Source organism: Sciurus carolinensis, chromosome 10 (genome assembly GCF_902686445.1).
Source record: "Sciurus carolinensis chromosome 10, mSciCar1.2, whole genome shotgun sequence".
NCBI classification, from domain to species: Eukaryota; Metazoa; Chordata; class Mammalia; order Rodentia; family Sciuridae; genus Sciurus; species Sciurus carolinensis.
Genome location: NC_062222.1, coordinates 17,491,900 through 17,507,598, shown reverse-complemented (window position 1 = coordinate 17,507,598; position 15,699 = coordinate 17,491,900). Strand labels below are relative to the sequence as shown.

The 15,699-nt window shown below is 34.2% G+C and overlaps 2 protein-coding genes across 5 annotated transcripts in view; one reads left to right on the top strand and one right to left on the bottom strand.

Moving 5' to 3' along the window:
• Positions 1 to 5,959, top strand: part of Clgn (calmegin) — a 44,935-nt gene extending 38,976 nt beyond the window's left edge. For both annotated transcript variants that reach the window (XM_047566795.1, XM_047566794.1), the window contains exons 11-15: positions 980 to 1,195; positions 2,292 to 2,417; positions 2,541 to 2,706; positions 3,410 to 3,510; positions 5,048 to 5,959. In XM_047566795.1, coding sequence (XP_047422751.1) covers positions 980 to 1,195; positions 2,292 to 2,417; positions 2,541 to 2,706; positions 3,410 to 3,510; positions 5,048 to 5,128 — 690 coding nt within the window. In that variant the 3' untranslated portion in view covers positions 5,129 to 5,959. The remainder of the gene's footprint in view (positions 1 to 979; positions 1,196 to 2,291; positions 2,418 to 2,540; positions 2,707 to 3,409; positions 3,511 to 5,047) is intronic.
• A 4,008-nt stretch (positions 5,960 to 9,967) lies between these two features.
• Scoc (short coiled-coil protein) overlaps positions 9,968 to 15,699 on the bottom strand; it is a 35,493-nt gene continuing 29,761 nt past the window's right edge. For 2 of the 3 annotated variants that reach the window (XM_047567532.1, XM_047567534.1), the window contains exons 2-4: positions 13,458 to 13,529; positions 12,996 to 13,079; positions 9,968 to 11,538 (exon numbers count right to left, since the gene is read on the bottom strand). In XM_047567532.1, coding sequence (XP_047423488.1) covers positions 11,396 to 11,538; positions 12,996 to 13,079; positions 13,458 to 13,529 — 299 coding nt within the window. In that variant the 3' untranslated portion in view covers positions 9,968 to 11,395. The remainder of the gene's footprint in view (positions 11,539 to 12,995; positions 13,080 to 13,457; positions 13,530 to 15,699) is intronic. The other variant, XM_047567533.1, reaches the window with a different exon arrangement.

Below are 15,699 nucleotides of genomic sequence, written 5' to 3'. Positions count from 1 at the left end.
TCCCTTTGGAATAAAGTTCTGTTTTAGAAATAAATATAAGAAATAAATTCTGATCAAGAGGACTCATGTATATTTTAACAAATAGGGCCTGTGCTTAATTAATGTGCTCCTTAATTTTTTTGGATTATTAAAATTCAGAATTTTTTAATCTTTTGAGTGTTCCTAACTTTTTATTTTAAAAGTTCCTGTTACTCATTTAACCTTATAATTTTATCTTTGCAATTATTCATTGATATTTTCTAAAATTATATGTGTGTGTGTTTGCAGTTATATGTATGCAGTTACATATTCTCATTATTCCTTGGGTAGTTTTTGTTTAATGTCCATCTCCTCATTAGACTTCAGATGCTGTAACACAGGAACCAAGTCTGCCTTGATCACCATTGTATCCCTAGCATTTGGCACAGTGACAGTGCCTGGCACAGAGTGGATATGTGTGATGGTGGAATGAGTCAGCAAGTGATCACAGTGTTGAATTTATTTGACTTGATTGACAGTTTAGTCATGTAAGACCATTTGAGATGGGGCTTTTATTTTGAATAATCATCTGAGGTTCAACAGTGATCAGTTACTGATGCCTGCCTTGGGGATAGTCAAGAGAAGTGACTTCATTTTTGGTATACAGTGATCTTCCAGATTTGAACAAGTTTAATGACATCTTGCCTTGAGTAACTTTATTAAATACAGAATGTTTGTGTAAAATAACCCCACATGTGAAATTTAATTACTTAAGTTTCTGTGTGTGTTGGATTTTTGGTTTTTTTTTTCAGGGTTTAAAGTCAGTATTTCTCATAGGAAACATCATGAACAGAATAAGAAGAAACTGAATTTTATTTCCAATAAGTTACTAATGAATTTATGTCATTTTCAGTTTTTTTTCTACTTTCTGATAATTTCATTCAATAGCAACTGCTTCTTGAGCAGCATTTGTAATGAAATTATCTCTTTTGAAAATGTCTTCAATTATTGTTTCTTTCAGGGAATCTGGAGTCCTCGAAAAATTCCTAATCCAGATTATTTTGAAGATGCACATCCATTTCTTCTGACTTCTTTCCGTGCTCTTGGTTTAGAGCTTTGGTCTATGACTTCTGACATCTACTTTGATAATTTTATTATCTGTTCGGAAAAGGAAACAGCAGATCGTTGGGCAGCAGATGGCTGGGGATTGAAAATAATGGTAGAAAATGCTAATGAGGTAGGTACGGCAGTAACCATACTGGTTAGTGACGAAACTAGGACTTGGTCCTGGTTATAGGTTGTATGTGTGGTCCTTTCAGTGGTAAATAAATGTGCAATAATCGCTGTATGCCAATAGAATGTATTAAATAAGTTTATGTGGATAAAATATTTAGCATTGCCATATTATGATACAACTTCATTATAAACTATATAAGCCACTCTGTATGCATGTGTTCTCATGTTCTCATTTTAATTGATAAGTTATGATACTCTTAATGGAATTTAATACCTATTTATTGTTTGTAGAAATAAGATTTCTTAGTATCTTTATCACCTTGCCAATTCAACTAATTAAAACTAATCTATATTCATTTTAATTACTTTTCACTTAGAGAAACACAAAGAATTTTAAATTTAACATTATAAAATTGTGTTCCAGGGTTTGTTTGTTTGTTTTCTCCAAATCTTTCAACTGTTTAGAAAAGGCTAAGCTAAATGTTTCAACACATTTTGGAGAATTTTAAAATCAGTTAGCTGTAAAGAAAAATGCATACTTTGTGTTTGGTTTCTTTGGACACTTGCAATAACTGTCTAAAGAGTAGGTAAAAAGGGACTCTCATTTTGAAACTTTTAACAACATTTGATGTCCTCAGATCCTATTTTAATAAGAGAAACAGTTTCCTTATTGAGGTCATGTGTGAAGTTTGTTTATATGAAAAAGCAATAATTCTAAGGTATGATTTTATTGATAGGTTCCCAAAGTGTAGAATGAATTATCAGAGTTGTATACTTCTGAATGAAGCAGATAACAGGGTCCTGAAAAATAGTTCTATCCTGAGTATTTCTACAAAAAGAAAGAAAATTGTCATTATTCTTGCTGGCAGGTTAGAAGTTTCCATATATGTAGTAATATACTTCCCACTTCAAAGGCTCATTCATGCTAATGATTAAATTCAACTTGACAAAGAATAGTCTAAAGATGGAAAAATTTTTTCTTACAAGATCATTACTCCTAAATACAAAATACCTAGGTAAATATATCTTTTATAGATTGCTTCCCAATGGAGGTTTGTAAAATTTGAGTAACATTTTCATGCTTATCTCTCATGTAGCCTGGTGTATTTAAACAGCTAATAACAGCTGCCGAGGCACGTCCCTGGCTTTGGATCATTTATCTTGCGACGTTGGGGCTGCCAATAGTATTAATTGCTTCATTTTGTTGGCCAAGAAAAGTAAAGGTAAGAAAAACAATTTCCTTTGTGATTCTTAAAAGTAATAAGCTAAACTTCCTGTGTTTACTGATTACTTACTAAATAGTGCTTTCCTTTTGGCAAAAATTACTTGTGTTAAAACTATTGCAGAAAAAATATGTAGACGCAGAGTATAAAAAAACCGACATATGTAAACCACAAACGAAGGGCGCACTGGAGCAAGACGTGAAGGAAGAAAAAGGGAAAGTAGCCCTGGAGAAACCAGCAGAGGAGGAAGAGGAGAAAAAGCAAAGCGACAGTGAAGTTCCTGAAAAAGGTAGGACAACTCTGTGGCCTGTGGGAGGGACCCTGGACCAAGCTCTTGAAAAGAACCTACCACCTGGAAATAGCAAGTGGCAGTGCCGCCTGTTATCAGTGGCACACCTGAGTCCCCGGGTGCAGGCTGGCAGCGTGTGGTACATGGGGGAGGCAGAAGGGTCCACCATCAATTTCCCTTCCCCAAGCCTCACTTTTGGTGGGGTAGGAGTTTTTACTTTATGTAGCTCCTATATATATGTGTATGCTTTATATGTAATGATGGATGACATGACAAAAAAATAAATAAACTACAAAAGTTGGAAGTATGGTTAAGTAGAGTCAGTCCAACACAAACTGGACCATGTCCACAAGGCACAAGCTGAGCAAACAGCATGCTGAAGGGTAAAGAGGTCACCACACACAACACAGGAAGTGTTAGTAAGGTGTGGACACAGAAACCATCCTTCTTGAAAGTTCTCAGAGCACGTTTCATACAGTTTCACGTTATACATAGAATTCTATAAACGTGTCCCTTGCCTCCATTAGTCTTTATATTGTGGTAAAACAATGAGTACTTGCAATTACTTTTTTTTATTTTGGAAAGAAGAAATTGCTTTTATATTTTTGAATTTAAATAAGTCCCCCTTATTGTATTTTAATACTTTTCAGCGACACAATTCTTATTTACCAATTCTTTGCTTTTAATAAAATGTTTATTCTAGAAGATGAAGGCGAACCCGAGGAAAAGAGTGAAGAAGAAATTGAAATTATAGAAGGGCAAGAAGAGGGTAATAAATCAAATAAGTCTGGATCAGAAGATGAGGTAAGCATCTCTTTAACAGAAGACAAATAAGTTTCCATGTGTGATTGTTATCCACTAAAAATTATTTCAATAAAAGCAGCCACCTAGTTTGTGAAGGAATTTTTGCCATATTTTCCCCCAGCTTTCTTAAGAGCCTCAGTTTGCTTTTAGAACATATTGACAAAGAAGACAAGAAAGTACCATAATGATTCTTGACAACAATAAAACAATAAACCTGATTTACAAAATATGTAGAATTAAAATATATGTTAATTTTAATAATCTGATGATTTGAATACTAGGATTATAATCATTATTACAAGAGAATTTTCTTCATAACTGTTGCATATTGTCTCAGTACCGTCGCATTTTGAAATATTTCATTCATTGGGTATTCATTGGGTAGTTGAGTACTATCTGCCTGATTCCATGTTTTTCTCAAATCTTCAGTGAACTAGTTTTTTGTTGTTGTTGTTATGTTTTCTGATATAAAATGGAACTTTCCACAATGCTTTTTCTTTAGTCAGTTTTTATAGAATCAAAAATCACCCAGGACCACAGCTTGCTTTTCCACCCAGCGTAAACCAAAAGCTGTCCAGAGCAGCTGGGAGCCGCATCTCCAGCCGCCCGCCCCCCACGCTGTCGGGGCTCTGACCTGTTGCCGGCTGTGGATTTGAAGAAGTCTCCCATATACGTTAGTTGTTGATGTTTGCTTTTTAAAACTTTGTCTCCCCTAAGGTGGGAATATCCATATTTAGGGGAATTGGGTAAAAATAATTTCTTCCAGAGCAGAATTCTAAACAGGCACTTATTCAGCTATGATGTTCTTAATTAGGACACTTGAAGTCATTTACTCAGATGTTTTCTAGTTGCATTTGCTTCACAAAACATTTTTGTATGACTTAAAGAATATCTTAATTCCATTTTCCAACCTTTTGGTCTTCATATGCAGATTTGTCAGTAAGTCAATTTTGTGTGATATAACCTAAAGAAATAATTATGACTATTAATACCAGATAATATTTTGTTCCAAAAATTTGACTTATGTGCAAAAACACACTCTGAAGGATACAAATTAAAGGAATGAAAAAACTCAACCCATTATATTTCATAATTTCTTTTCCTCTTTTCATATTTTTCTGGTGATACTATGTGTGGAAAGTTCTGAAAACCAGCTCAGCAGTTCATTACTTTAGATACATTCTGATGAATAGTTAGTATTCATTGTCCCACAAAATTATCATATAACTATTAGTTAACTATGACATTGAGACCAAGTTCTGAGTCATAAATAAAATGGTGAATGCAGTGTTAGTGGTTGTCAAATGCTTATTTGAAGAGCAGTGTTATTCTAAAAATGTAACTATGCCAAGAGATGAACAAATGAAAACACATCCATTCCTGTACACCTTTTTGGTCAACTGCATGAAGTAAAGGAGCATGTATAAGATGGCTTTTGACTGTTAGAACATGTATTTTGCAGAATATGAAGTATGTCATTTACTCTTATGTACAGTTACATGTTACACTAAAATATTTCCATAATTCTCTTTTCTAGATGAAAGAAGCAGATGAGGGCACAGGATCTGGAGACGGGCCCATAAAGTCAATACGCAAAAGAAGAGTGCGGAAGGACTGAACTATATTCAAGTATTTTTAATACCTGAGAGAGATTTGGCATTTTAAAATTAGTGTGCCAGAACTGACGTTGAACCAATCTTCACATCCTGTTTCTAAATACCTAGCAATGTGATTCTCTCAGGTATTTATTTCAGTCTTTTCAGGGGGAAAAAGTCATCTTTGAAGTTACCTGGTCTTTGAATTTAGCATAAAAGTGGCACCTTACATATCAGATTTAAGGGATTAATAACATTAGATGTTACAGTTTTAATAGTTTGAAGATAGTTTTGGTTCATACAGAGCAAAATTATATGTAACAACTTCACTGCTATGGGAGAAATCAGTTAATTGTAATTTCCACTAAAATGGCTGTACAAGAAGATAACTGGTAGTTTTATAATAAAAATAAGAGTGTGTTCTGTTGTACAGAGCTAAAGGCAATAAAGTTTCTGTATGGTTGTTTGATTCCATCAGCAATTGAAAGTGCTGTATGTGACCCACATTTACCTAGTTTAAACTTTCTGGTCAGTTGTTCACTTAATTAGATTCCTTTAAGGAGATGCTTTGTTGACAAACATGTCAACAAAACAAATGTCTGTGTGTCACTCAGAGAATCACTGGATAATACTGCAGCATATTTTACACTTAAATACAAAGACAATAGGTCTATCAAAACAATATGGTGTACAGATTTTTTTCAAACTCTTATAGTTGTTATATGCCAGAGAATCTTACCCTGTTCACAAAATTGCTTGTGCCTATATTGCTCTTGAAAATAAAATCTAAATACTTTTCTTCTTTATACTCTCTTTCATACATAGATTATTATTGGGAGGCTTTGAATTATTCTTTTATTATGAGATCCTGATGACTAACATCAGTTTATCATGTTTTGCGTTTTTATCCTGCTTCTCCATTGACAAATTCAGATCTATCTGAAGCCTGTCATCTAGCTGCAGAGCTGCCTCTGTGGTGGATGTGAGCAACTATCACTGTTACGCCTCTTGTCAGAACAGTTACCAAATGTCCCTCAACTACCTTCTAGCGGAACTGTGTAGTTCCATTTAAAATATCACATTGAACAACTTTTTATGTTTAAGTAACAGGTATGAACCCAGTAGAAAGTGATCTATAGGTGTGAGACGGCAGAACTACTTGACTACTAAGTGTCTAGCAAACTTTGTATTAGTTGGGTGAGATTTTAGATTTCTTCCTGGACAGGTACACCCCATTTCCCACCCACGTTCCCATACAACTCCCTCCCACAGGTACATTTAGAATTTAAGTATAGGGAAAGTTAGTCCCTCTAGCTCCCCTTTTACTAAAGGAAACTGAGCACAAGCCAGTAAGACTGCTCACTCCTTATGTCAGCGAATGAACTGAAAATGAAAGGGAAGTGCTGTCCTTTCCTGCTGTGTCCCAACTTCTCAAATTGGTGGTGGAACAATTAGGCATAATTTATATTTATTTACTACTAGGTAAACTTAGCACATCTTGCAAGGACTCTCTTTTGCTTTGAAACTAGACATATTGAATAATTCTAGAGATTTCTCCAAGTGGACAACTATTTCAGGCAATAAATTCTGGAAACTTTGATAAGTGTCTTGTATGTGAACATTTCTTCTAAAGACTGGCTAAAATTGTTTGGACTCTCTTGGTTGCAGATTCATTTTAATTTGAACATTTGATTAAACCCCATGAGTTTGCAGTGGTGAAATTTGAGCGACCAACTTGCAAAGTCAGTGCTAATTTCTGTGTCTGCTCCCCTTTGTAGGTGTACTGTGGCTAATAGGTTTAACCCAAACTAACACTTAGAATTATCGTGTGTGAGATCTATGCAGTAGACAAAGCAGTCTAATAACCGAATGGCTTTTTTTTTGTTTGTTTATTACTCTCATCTGACTTTGCATAATTTAAATGCTGTCCTTTTCTCTATTAAGAGGAGAATAAATGCTTTTTTCTTAAAGTGTTGTCCCCTTTGAGACTTTTTAGCTTTACCAGGTTAAAGAAACTTTGCTTTTCCTGAAAATGTTTTTCATCTAGCTTTGTATCCAATAATTACTTAAGTAGGGAGATATACATAATGTGGGTCAAATAATATGGGTCTTTTTGAAGTGTCAGTCCCCATTTGGAGGAGACACAGGATGGAACAGTTTATATGTTAAAATGAATTAGTAGCAATTGATTTAATGTACCATAAACGTTTGGAATTCTAGTCCAAAAAATGTTTATTCAGTGCAAGCTATTCAGAATGGTCAAATCATAAATGTTATACTCTAGGTGTCTCCGAACAGGTTTTTTGTTGTTGTTGTTGTTCTCTCTTCAGTTTTGGTTATGTTGTAACTTCAAAAGGATTTACAGATGAAATATCAGATGGCTAAAATAACCACTTAAATCCTTAAAAGAAATGATCAAAACATAGTGGCATTTCTTGATAAATTGTAGTACTTTCTTCCCAGAATCTATAGTTCCCATGCATTTCCATAGTATGACTGCTGTTGAGAAGTTTTGTGAATAAAAGTAACCCTACTCTGACAAGTCAAATGGGACCAGTTGATGGAAGAGAAGATGCACGTGGAAACATTTGGAGTTTGTCTTGGGAGATCCAAATGCACAGAAGAGTGAAAGCTAAGGGCAGTTTTAGAGAAGATGGGCAATGGCACAATAGGAACATGATCTTTCAACATCTAACATAGTGTCTTATCACATTTTGTGTTTGATGAATGAATAAAATATACATACTCTGTGATTGGGAATTTTAAGTTTTAGTAACAGACACTTGATACATCATTTAATAAATAAGGTATAAAATTTAAAGCAAGAAAATACATTTACAACTGATTATAATGTATTACTTTAGATCCTGTCATCATTATCAAAACTCCCCCTCCATTATAAAGTAAATTATGTCCTGGGCCAACAAGTTCTTGTTATATAGGTCCTTTTAAACACCATTAATCTACAGTGAAATAAACTGTAGCTGGTTTTATGGATAGACACATGGAAACTAAATCATTCTCTCTTCTAATTCTTAATATTCCATGTAATCACACTCTCTGTACTTTCATGATTTGCAAGTGGTATTAAGAATTAATCTCTGATGTTCACTGGTAAAATTTTTGGTTGTGTTGGCATTGAAGAAGTATCTCATGATAACCACCAGAGGGCGTTAGGAAAGAAAAACGTATTGGACAAAGTAGACTTTAAAGAATTAACATCCATTTCACTTTGTTTTGGACCATAAAATTAATTTTAGATTGCATAATTCAGCTCTCATTTAGATCAGAGGGAAGTGTAATGGACAGGAATAAAGATGCAACATTACTAACTGATAGAAAGTAAATGCTCACAAGTTTTGTTGCTACAAGTACAATGCCGCAATCCAAAAATCTCTGCAAAGTGAAATTTAAAAAATATTTTTTTAGTTGTAGATGGACACAGTAACTTTATTTTTATGTGGTGCTGAAGATCAAACCCAGTGCCTCACACGTGCTAGGCAAGCGCTCTACCATTGAGCCATAACCCCAGCCCCAAAGTGAAATTTTAAAAATTATTTTGGCACTAAAACTCACTTGGCAGCCAAACCTGACAGGCATTTCTAAATATTGTATAGTCTGTCTTCATCCCAGTTAGTATGAATACTGATAGACTTTGCTGAGAAATGTCAATATATTTGATTACAGGTGCTACTCCAAAACATATCAGATATGGGTCATACTACTTTATAGAATCTAAAAAATGCCAAATTCTGAAACATTTGACCCTACTACTTCCAGACAAGGGGTTGCTCTCTGTAGTAACTTCAAGTCCTGTGCAAAGGGAATACAGAAGACAAGTTTGGGATGTAATGGCAGTGTTAGCATTGAGGGAAGTCCTCCTGGGGAAAGGGGTACCACAATTTGTTGAGGCTTCTGTAACAAAATACCATAGACTGGCTGGTTTATAAATAACAGAAATGTGTTCCTCACCGTTCTGGAGGCAGGATGTGAGATCAAAGTGCCAGCAGAGTTAGGTTTGGTGAAGGTCATCTTCCAGGCTGCAGGCTGCTCTTCTTGCTGTGTCCTCTAGTCTTTCTGGCACTGAATACCATTCATGAGGGGCCGACCCCTGATCTAATTATAACCTAGGGCACAACTTCCAAACACCATCACAGGGCATTAGAAGCTGCATCTAAACTGACAGGCCTTCATAGACATCCTGGCTTTTGACCTGAATCAGTAACTGGATAGAGGAGGGTTTGCATACTTTCTAGGTTGTGCAGATACTTAGTAGCAAGAGAAGGCTGTCTAAGCTGCTAGTAGCAACCAAAATCCTTCATGTTTTCATTGTAATAAATTTGTAGCCAGGTGGTTTCCCAGCCAACATCAGCCCTGTATAGAAGTAACTGTCTCTACATGATGGAAATGCAAAAAGAAATGAATAATTTCTAGGCCCAGCCATAAAACCTGACATATGCACACTTCTTTGCTTTTTTTTTTTTTTTTTTTCAAATTAGAATGATATCTGAAGTGACTTAGAATTCATGGCTGAAGATGGTAGAGCCATACTCAATCTAATAATTGTGAATAATTGTGTGTGGCAAAACCTGCTAGCCTGTAATGCTCTTACTTCTGAACCACTGTTGGGAGAGAAGCTGCCTTTCCCCTACATATCTTGGATTCTTTCAACAATTTGCTTCTATTTTTTTAAACTAATGTATAATTGTCCTGTGATATCTGTATTAATAAAAATATTTCCCAAACATTCAGTAACCAGGTACTTAAAAGCTGTAATTTGCCCTATGGCAGTGAGCCCCCCTGAACAGACCACTCATCTAGATACCCCACTCATTTAAGCAACTGTATCAAAACACACACCATCTCTGAAATAGCTTTTTATTAAACAGCAAAGCAGAACTGCAACACAATTTTAAATGTTTGTAAATTAGGTCACAAAAGGGATGCAAAATGTTTGCAGTTATTATATATTCATACAGCTAAAGTCACATATCAAATCTTACACTAATACATAAGATTATTTCATGATCAAAAGTAGCCCAAATCTAATAATCATAAGCTATATTAGTAGATCTCTTTTCCTATTATAACATCTTAATATTATTTCCAATACTGATTCCCTTACCAAATGGAATCTACAAACTAAATTTTTAAAAATTGTTAAAGAATGACTAAACCTCTGCAAACTAAATGGTTGAATTTACAGAAAATACTGGGAGCATAAGTGAGCTAATATGATTAAGATTACTAGTTATTATACATGTAAATTCTACTTTGTGTTCATGATTCTGATACTAATAAGTTGATCTACTGGGTAAATGTCCTTGAGACCAAATGGTATCTGGTCTCCCCAAAATGTGGCTTACATAAAGTTATTCAAACTTAATCCATTTTTATATCTATTGTACCCCAAAAATCTGTTCTGCCAGAGAGAACATAAATTTGGAGTGAAAGCATTTGGAGTTGGTTACTAGTACTTACCAAGTTTCCTGCCCCATTTTTATTTTTCCTTGAGATTTTCTATCTTGAACACATACATGACCAGAACTCCTCTATCTTTTCAGGTACCAAGTAGGTTATTTTGTGCAAAAGGAAGTTTTTAACAAATCTTCCCAATGTGAGACCATTTTTATAGTCTTGGTCCATCTTCAATTGCTTAAAGAGAAACCAGCAATCCTATCTCATTATTAAATATCACAAAGGACAAACCCTAGCTAAGAAACAATCTTATTTTGGTTAAGTTTCAACAATTAGATCAGGTTACTCTCATAAGTGATTAACTATTAAAATTACTTTTACAAATGTGAGACTTTCTTTTTTCCTTAGGGGAAGGGAAATGGGAAGGAAGAGGCAAATGGAGAAGAGGCACAAGATGGTGGACAGGGTACATAAAGCTGTGCATTCAGTACATGATTTTGGTCACTTTTTCACAACATGGTGGTTATTTTCTTATATATTTTACTAAGCCTATATAATAAAAGACAGTGCTAAACCTAAATATCAAAGCAAATTCAATAAAACATTCATCTTCAAGTCTCATAAATATATGCAGTTCTAATTATAAAGTCTCTACAATACATTTGCACATTTTCATAGACTAACATAATACACAAACTCATGGAACTCTCTTGTTATGCAGTTAATTTTGCCTAGATCTGCCATTATCTTCATAAATATTCAATGAAGCCACAAACAAAGGTACTGTAACTTTTGGAATCTATCCAAGTTTTAAAGGGAGGGGAAAAAAAATGGTCAGCAGCAATTCCATAAAACAGAAGGGAACCAATCCCTTACTTTCTTTTGCTTTTTGTGTCAGTTGTTTGAAAAACACTAGAAGCAGACATGAGGTTTTCTATATATTGTCCAAGAACTTGGTTTTCTGACTTTAGCTTCAGATTTTCTTCTTTAACTGCATCTACTCTTGCCGAGAGATCTATATAAAAAACAAAAATATCCATTATCAATAAAATGCCAATGACTCCCTGTTACAAAATGCTGAAGATTCATTACTAAAAGCAAGATCAAAGTGAGGATTATAGCTCAGGGGCTGAGCTCTGGTTTCAATCTGCAGCAGGGCAAAAAAGAGATTACTATTCTTAAGTTTTCTGTTTTAAATTCAGACGGATTTAGAGAAATTTAAGGCAAACAAAGTGAAACTAGTACCATCAGTAGATACCAATTCCCCAAAAGAGATTTCACATTAGATTTAATGTTATTCTTTGTAAACAGCATTTAAGTAGTTAAAACTTAACATGATAGCATAATGTCTTTACCAGAAATGTTTAAGATATGTAATAAAATATAATATGTAATTCATACACAGTGTATGAATTCATACACTGGATATAGGAAGTCTGTTTCCAAGCCAGAGATCATTTTGTATTTTTACATTAGCAAAACATTCAAAAGATGTGGGTCCTCATGATCAAATAAAAAATTACCTCCATATATGCATTTAACAAATAGTTACTGGGTGCCCCCAAATTGCTAAGCGCTGTTCTAGAAGCAACAAAAGCAAAAGGGTGCATGTGGACATGTGGCTTTAGGGGACCCAGAGTGGAGATCAGGAGCAAACATTAAATATACAGATGTCTCACAGTAAAGAGTGGGCTGGAGATAAAGCAAGAAGGGCAAGGGTCCTAAGAAGCTGCTCTTTTCTGGGCTAATTATTTTGGCAAAGGGAACTTGACTGGAGACTTAAAGGAAATGCCAGAAAGAGCCATATAGATAGGCAACTAAGGAAAGAAGACTGAAGCAGAGGGGAACAGCTACTTCTCCTGAGTAGAGGGGTACTTAGCATTTTGAAAAACAAGGAGGACCCTCGATAGTCTGAGGTGAAACATATGAGGCAGAGAGAATGACATGACTCTAAAGATAACAAGGAAGTCACAGTGATTGGCTGTTATTAATTCTGTCAAATGGGAAGCCACTGGAAGTTTCTAAGTGACAAGGTCTGTACATTCTAGTGCCAAGGGTCGGGGGAGACCCTCATCAAAAGATGTTTCAGTGGTAGTTATTCATTTTATGCAAGGCATTTAAAAAATGAAAAAATTCAGATCAATTTCCTTTTAGTTTCTGAGGTTAATTGGCATTTTTTACTTTACTGTAAGCTTTATTAACATGGACTTCGTTACAGGAGGTGAAAAGAGCTCTCATATTAAACAGCATCATGTTAGACCTTAAAGGGAAGCAGAATGTTTGATGTCCTTTGAAGCACATCTGTTCTTTACAATCACCAGCCAAAGCTACAGGCAGAAGCAAGAAAAACAAAACTTAAAATGGACTTTGATTTACGTTTTTCAAATTACACTAACAAAATTTAGCAACATTAATGCTTAAAATTTCAATTAAGTAGATGTCATTCATGAAAACTACAAAATGCAAGCTAACCTTCAAGTGTGTGTTGGAGTTCCAACACTTGATTAATAAGTCTTGTTTTTTCCTCCAGTTCCACCTGATTTTCAGCATCAACTGCTGTAAATAAAAGAGTGACATTTACTATTCATTAACATTAGATACCATTTATTTAGTGTAGCACTTAAAAATCTACAAAACATTTTCTATTATCTTGACTGACTTGTACAAGAGTCCTGCTAAGTAAAAAGTTATAACCCCACAAAGAAGCTGAGGACACCAAGGTAAAAATTTAAAAATGACTTGCCAATATCTCAGTTAAGGAATGGGAGCTGCCTTAGATTCTTTCTAAAACCTACATAGGACATAAATAAATTAGCCAAGTCCCAAACATTCTAAAAAGTGTTTCTCTGCTCTTCCCATTATTTAATAAAGTAAAAGAAAGCAACCAAACAACAACAAACCCCAGAAACACAAAAAAGAAAATGAAGAACACACCATCCATGTCAGCACTCATCATCTTGGGTAACAAACTTTTAGGACTTCGACGTAAAATTCTTGATGAATGATCTACAGTAAGAAAAAGAAACATGGACACATAATAAAACAGAAGTTTATTTTTAAAAAGATGAAGACTTAGTCAAATTATACTTTACTGTTTCTAAGGATAAAAAAGGGAAATGAGCAAAGGATACAGATTACAAAGAATCTGGGAAAATATTGAGCTTCTTGGAAATCAATGAAATTCACTCTTTAAAGGTAAGATAATGATCAAATGATAAAACATCCAAATACTGTACACAAATTTTAAATGTGCAATCTTTTGGGGAGCAGAATTATAATAAACAAGATTCATAAAGACATTTAAAACCTTTTTACTAGATATTTTACTTTTAAGAACTTAGCTGAATGGCAACAAAGAAGGAAAAAATTATACACATAAAAATATTTACTTCAATCTTATTTACAACACAGTATATCAGAAACAACATAACTGGTAAATTATACTTGCAATTCTAATGGAATGACTACTAAAAATAATTATGATTACTAAAATAATATGGAAGAATGTTCACAAAATTATGTATTCATTAATGTAAAATTACATAAAATACACATAAATATGAATAAAGAGAACAGAAAAATGAAAAAAGTTTTTAAAATTAGGTATTATAGCAGGGAAGAAGACAAATCTTTTTCAAAATATTAAGTATTGTTTCACATATGCTGCTTAACTTTTTACACACATAATTCAAAAGAAAAATATTAGATATCTGAAACACTAACATGGAATAAATTTAAAAAATCTACTTTTCATGTGTTATGATTAAACCAAAATGGATTAATCAGGGTGTAGATAATTAATAATAAAATAAATACATAGTAACATTTCATTATTTTAATACAAGGCTCCAAAACATTATTCAACATTAACAAAATTCCTATGAAAGATGGTCTGCTCTATTAATGAGGATAAAGTGTTATTAAACAATGCTACTAGAATATTACTGAAAACAGATTTGTAACCAATCTGCACCGAAGTAACCTAAACCTGTTTTGTCAATGTTCCTTTTTCAACAAGTATTTACTGAACACTAATAAATCCAAGGCATTGTTACACCTCCATATTCAAAGCAGTAGAACCCAGTCCTACTGAACAAAGATGTATGCATACCAAAATTAGGATCACAATCAACAGAAATCAGTGTATTTATCATTCCCTCACATCTATTAATATAATTGTGTTATATTTGTTACTAGCATGAACATAGAAACAGAATGTCCAGTGTACAAATTTATAAACTATTTCTTAAGTAAGACATCACTTGGTCTAAACTAAAAAGCAATTAAGTATCCTTGCATAACATTATTAAAGATCCACAATCAACTCAATGATGCATAATAACCTACTCCAAGTCTTGTTGTATCTTTCCACTTACCCAAACAGCATTTGCAGGTACTACCTTGTGTTTTTTTGAGACAGGGTCTCGCTAAGTTGCCCAAGCTGGTTTGAACTCATAATCCTCCTGCTTCAGCCTCTCAGGTAACTGAGATGACAGGCATGTGCCACTGCACCTGGCCTTTTCCACCTGTTTTTTACATGGTTTTAGTTCTCAGGTTCTCTGCACTTCGAGAAAGTATATGTACATCTCTCTAAATTCAAATAGAGTACCAAATTTTTAAAAAAAAATCTTTAATGCTATTCAATCTATTGTAGTACTGAAGAGCACACTTCAAAAATTATTCCTTACTGTCTCTTCTGATTACTTCCTAATTCACTTAGAATTGTATGTATTTCTTGTGTACATGTGTTGAACTATATATAAATTGTGGAATGACTAAATCTAGCTAATTAATATGTGCATTCCTCACAGTGATCTTTTTTGTGGTGGGAACATGACATCACTCTTAAAATGAAAACTTGATTCAATACCTTCCTGAGAGAAGAACACACTTCTAAGAAGTCACTAGTCACCCTGACTTTTAATACTGTTTTATGCACTGAACTGGCTTGGGTAGGTCTGGGAGAGGTGGCAGAGCAACAGCTGACACAGCAGGTCATCGGGGAGTACTTGGCAAGAGCAACTGCCCGCTGTGTGGCTCTTGTTAAGCGAAAAATAAACAGGGCTTCAAGTTTCTAATATCCAGTGTTTTTTAAGAACACAAGTAAGGCAGAATTTCCATAACTGCTGAGAAAAGTTTCAAGATACACAAGAACCAGGTAATCATGAAATCAATA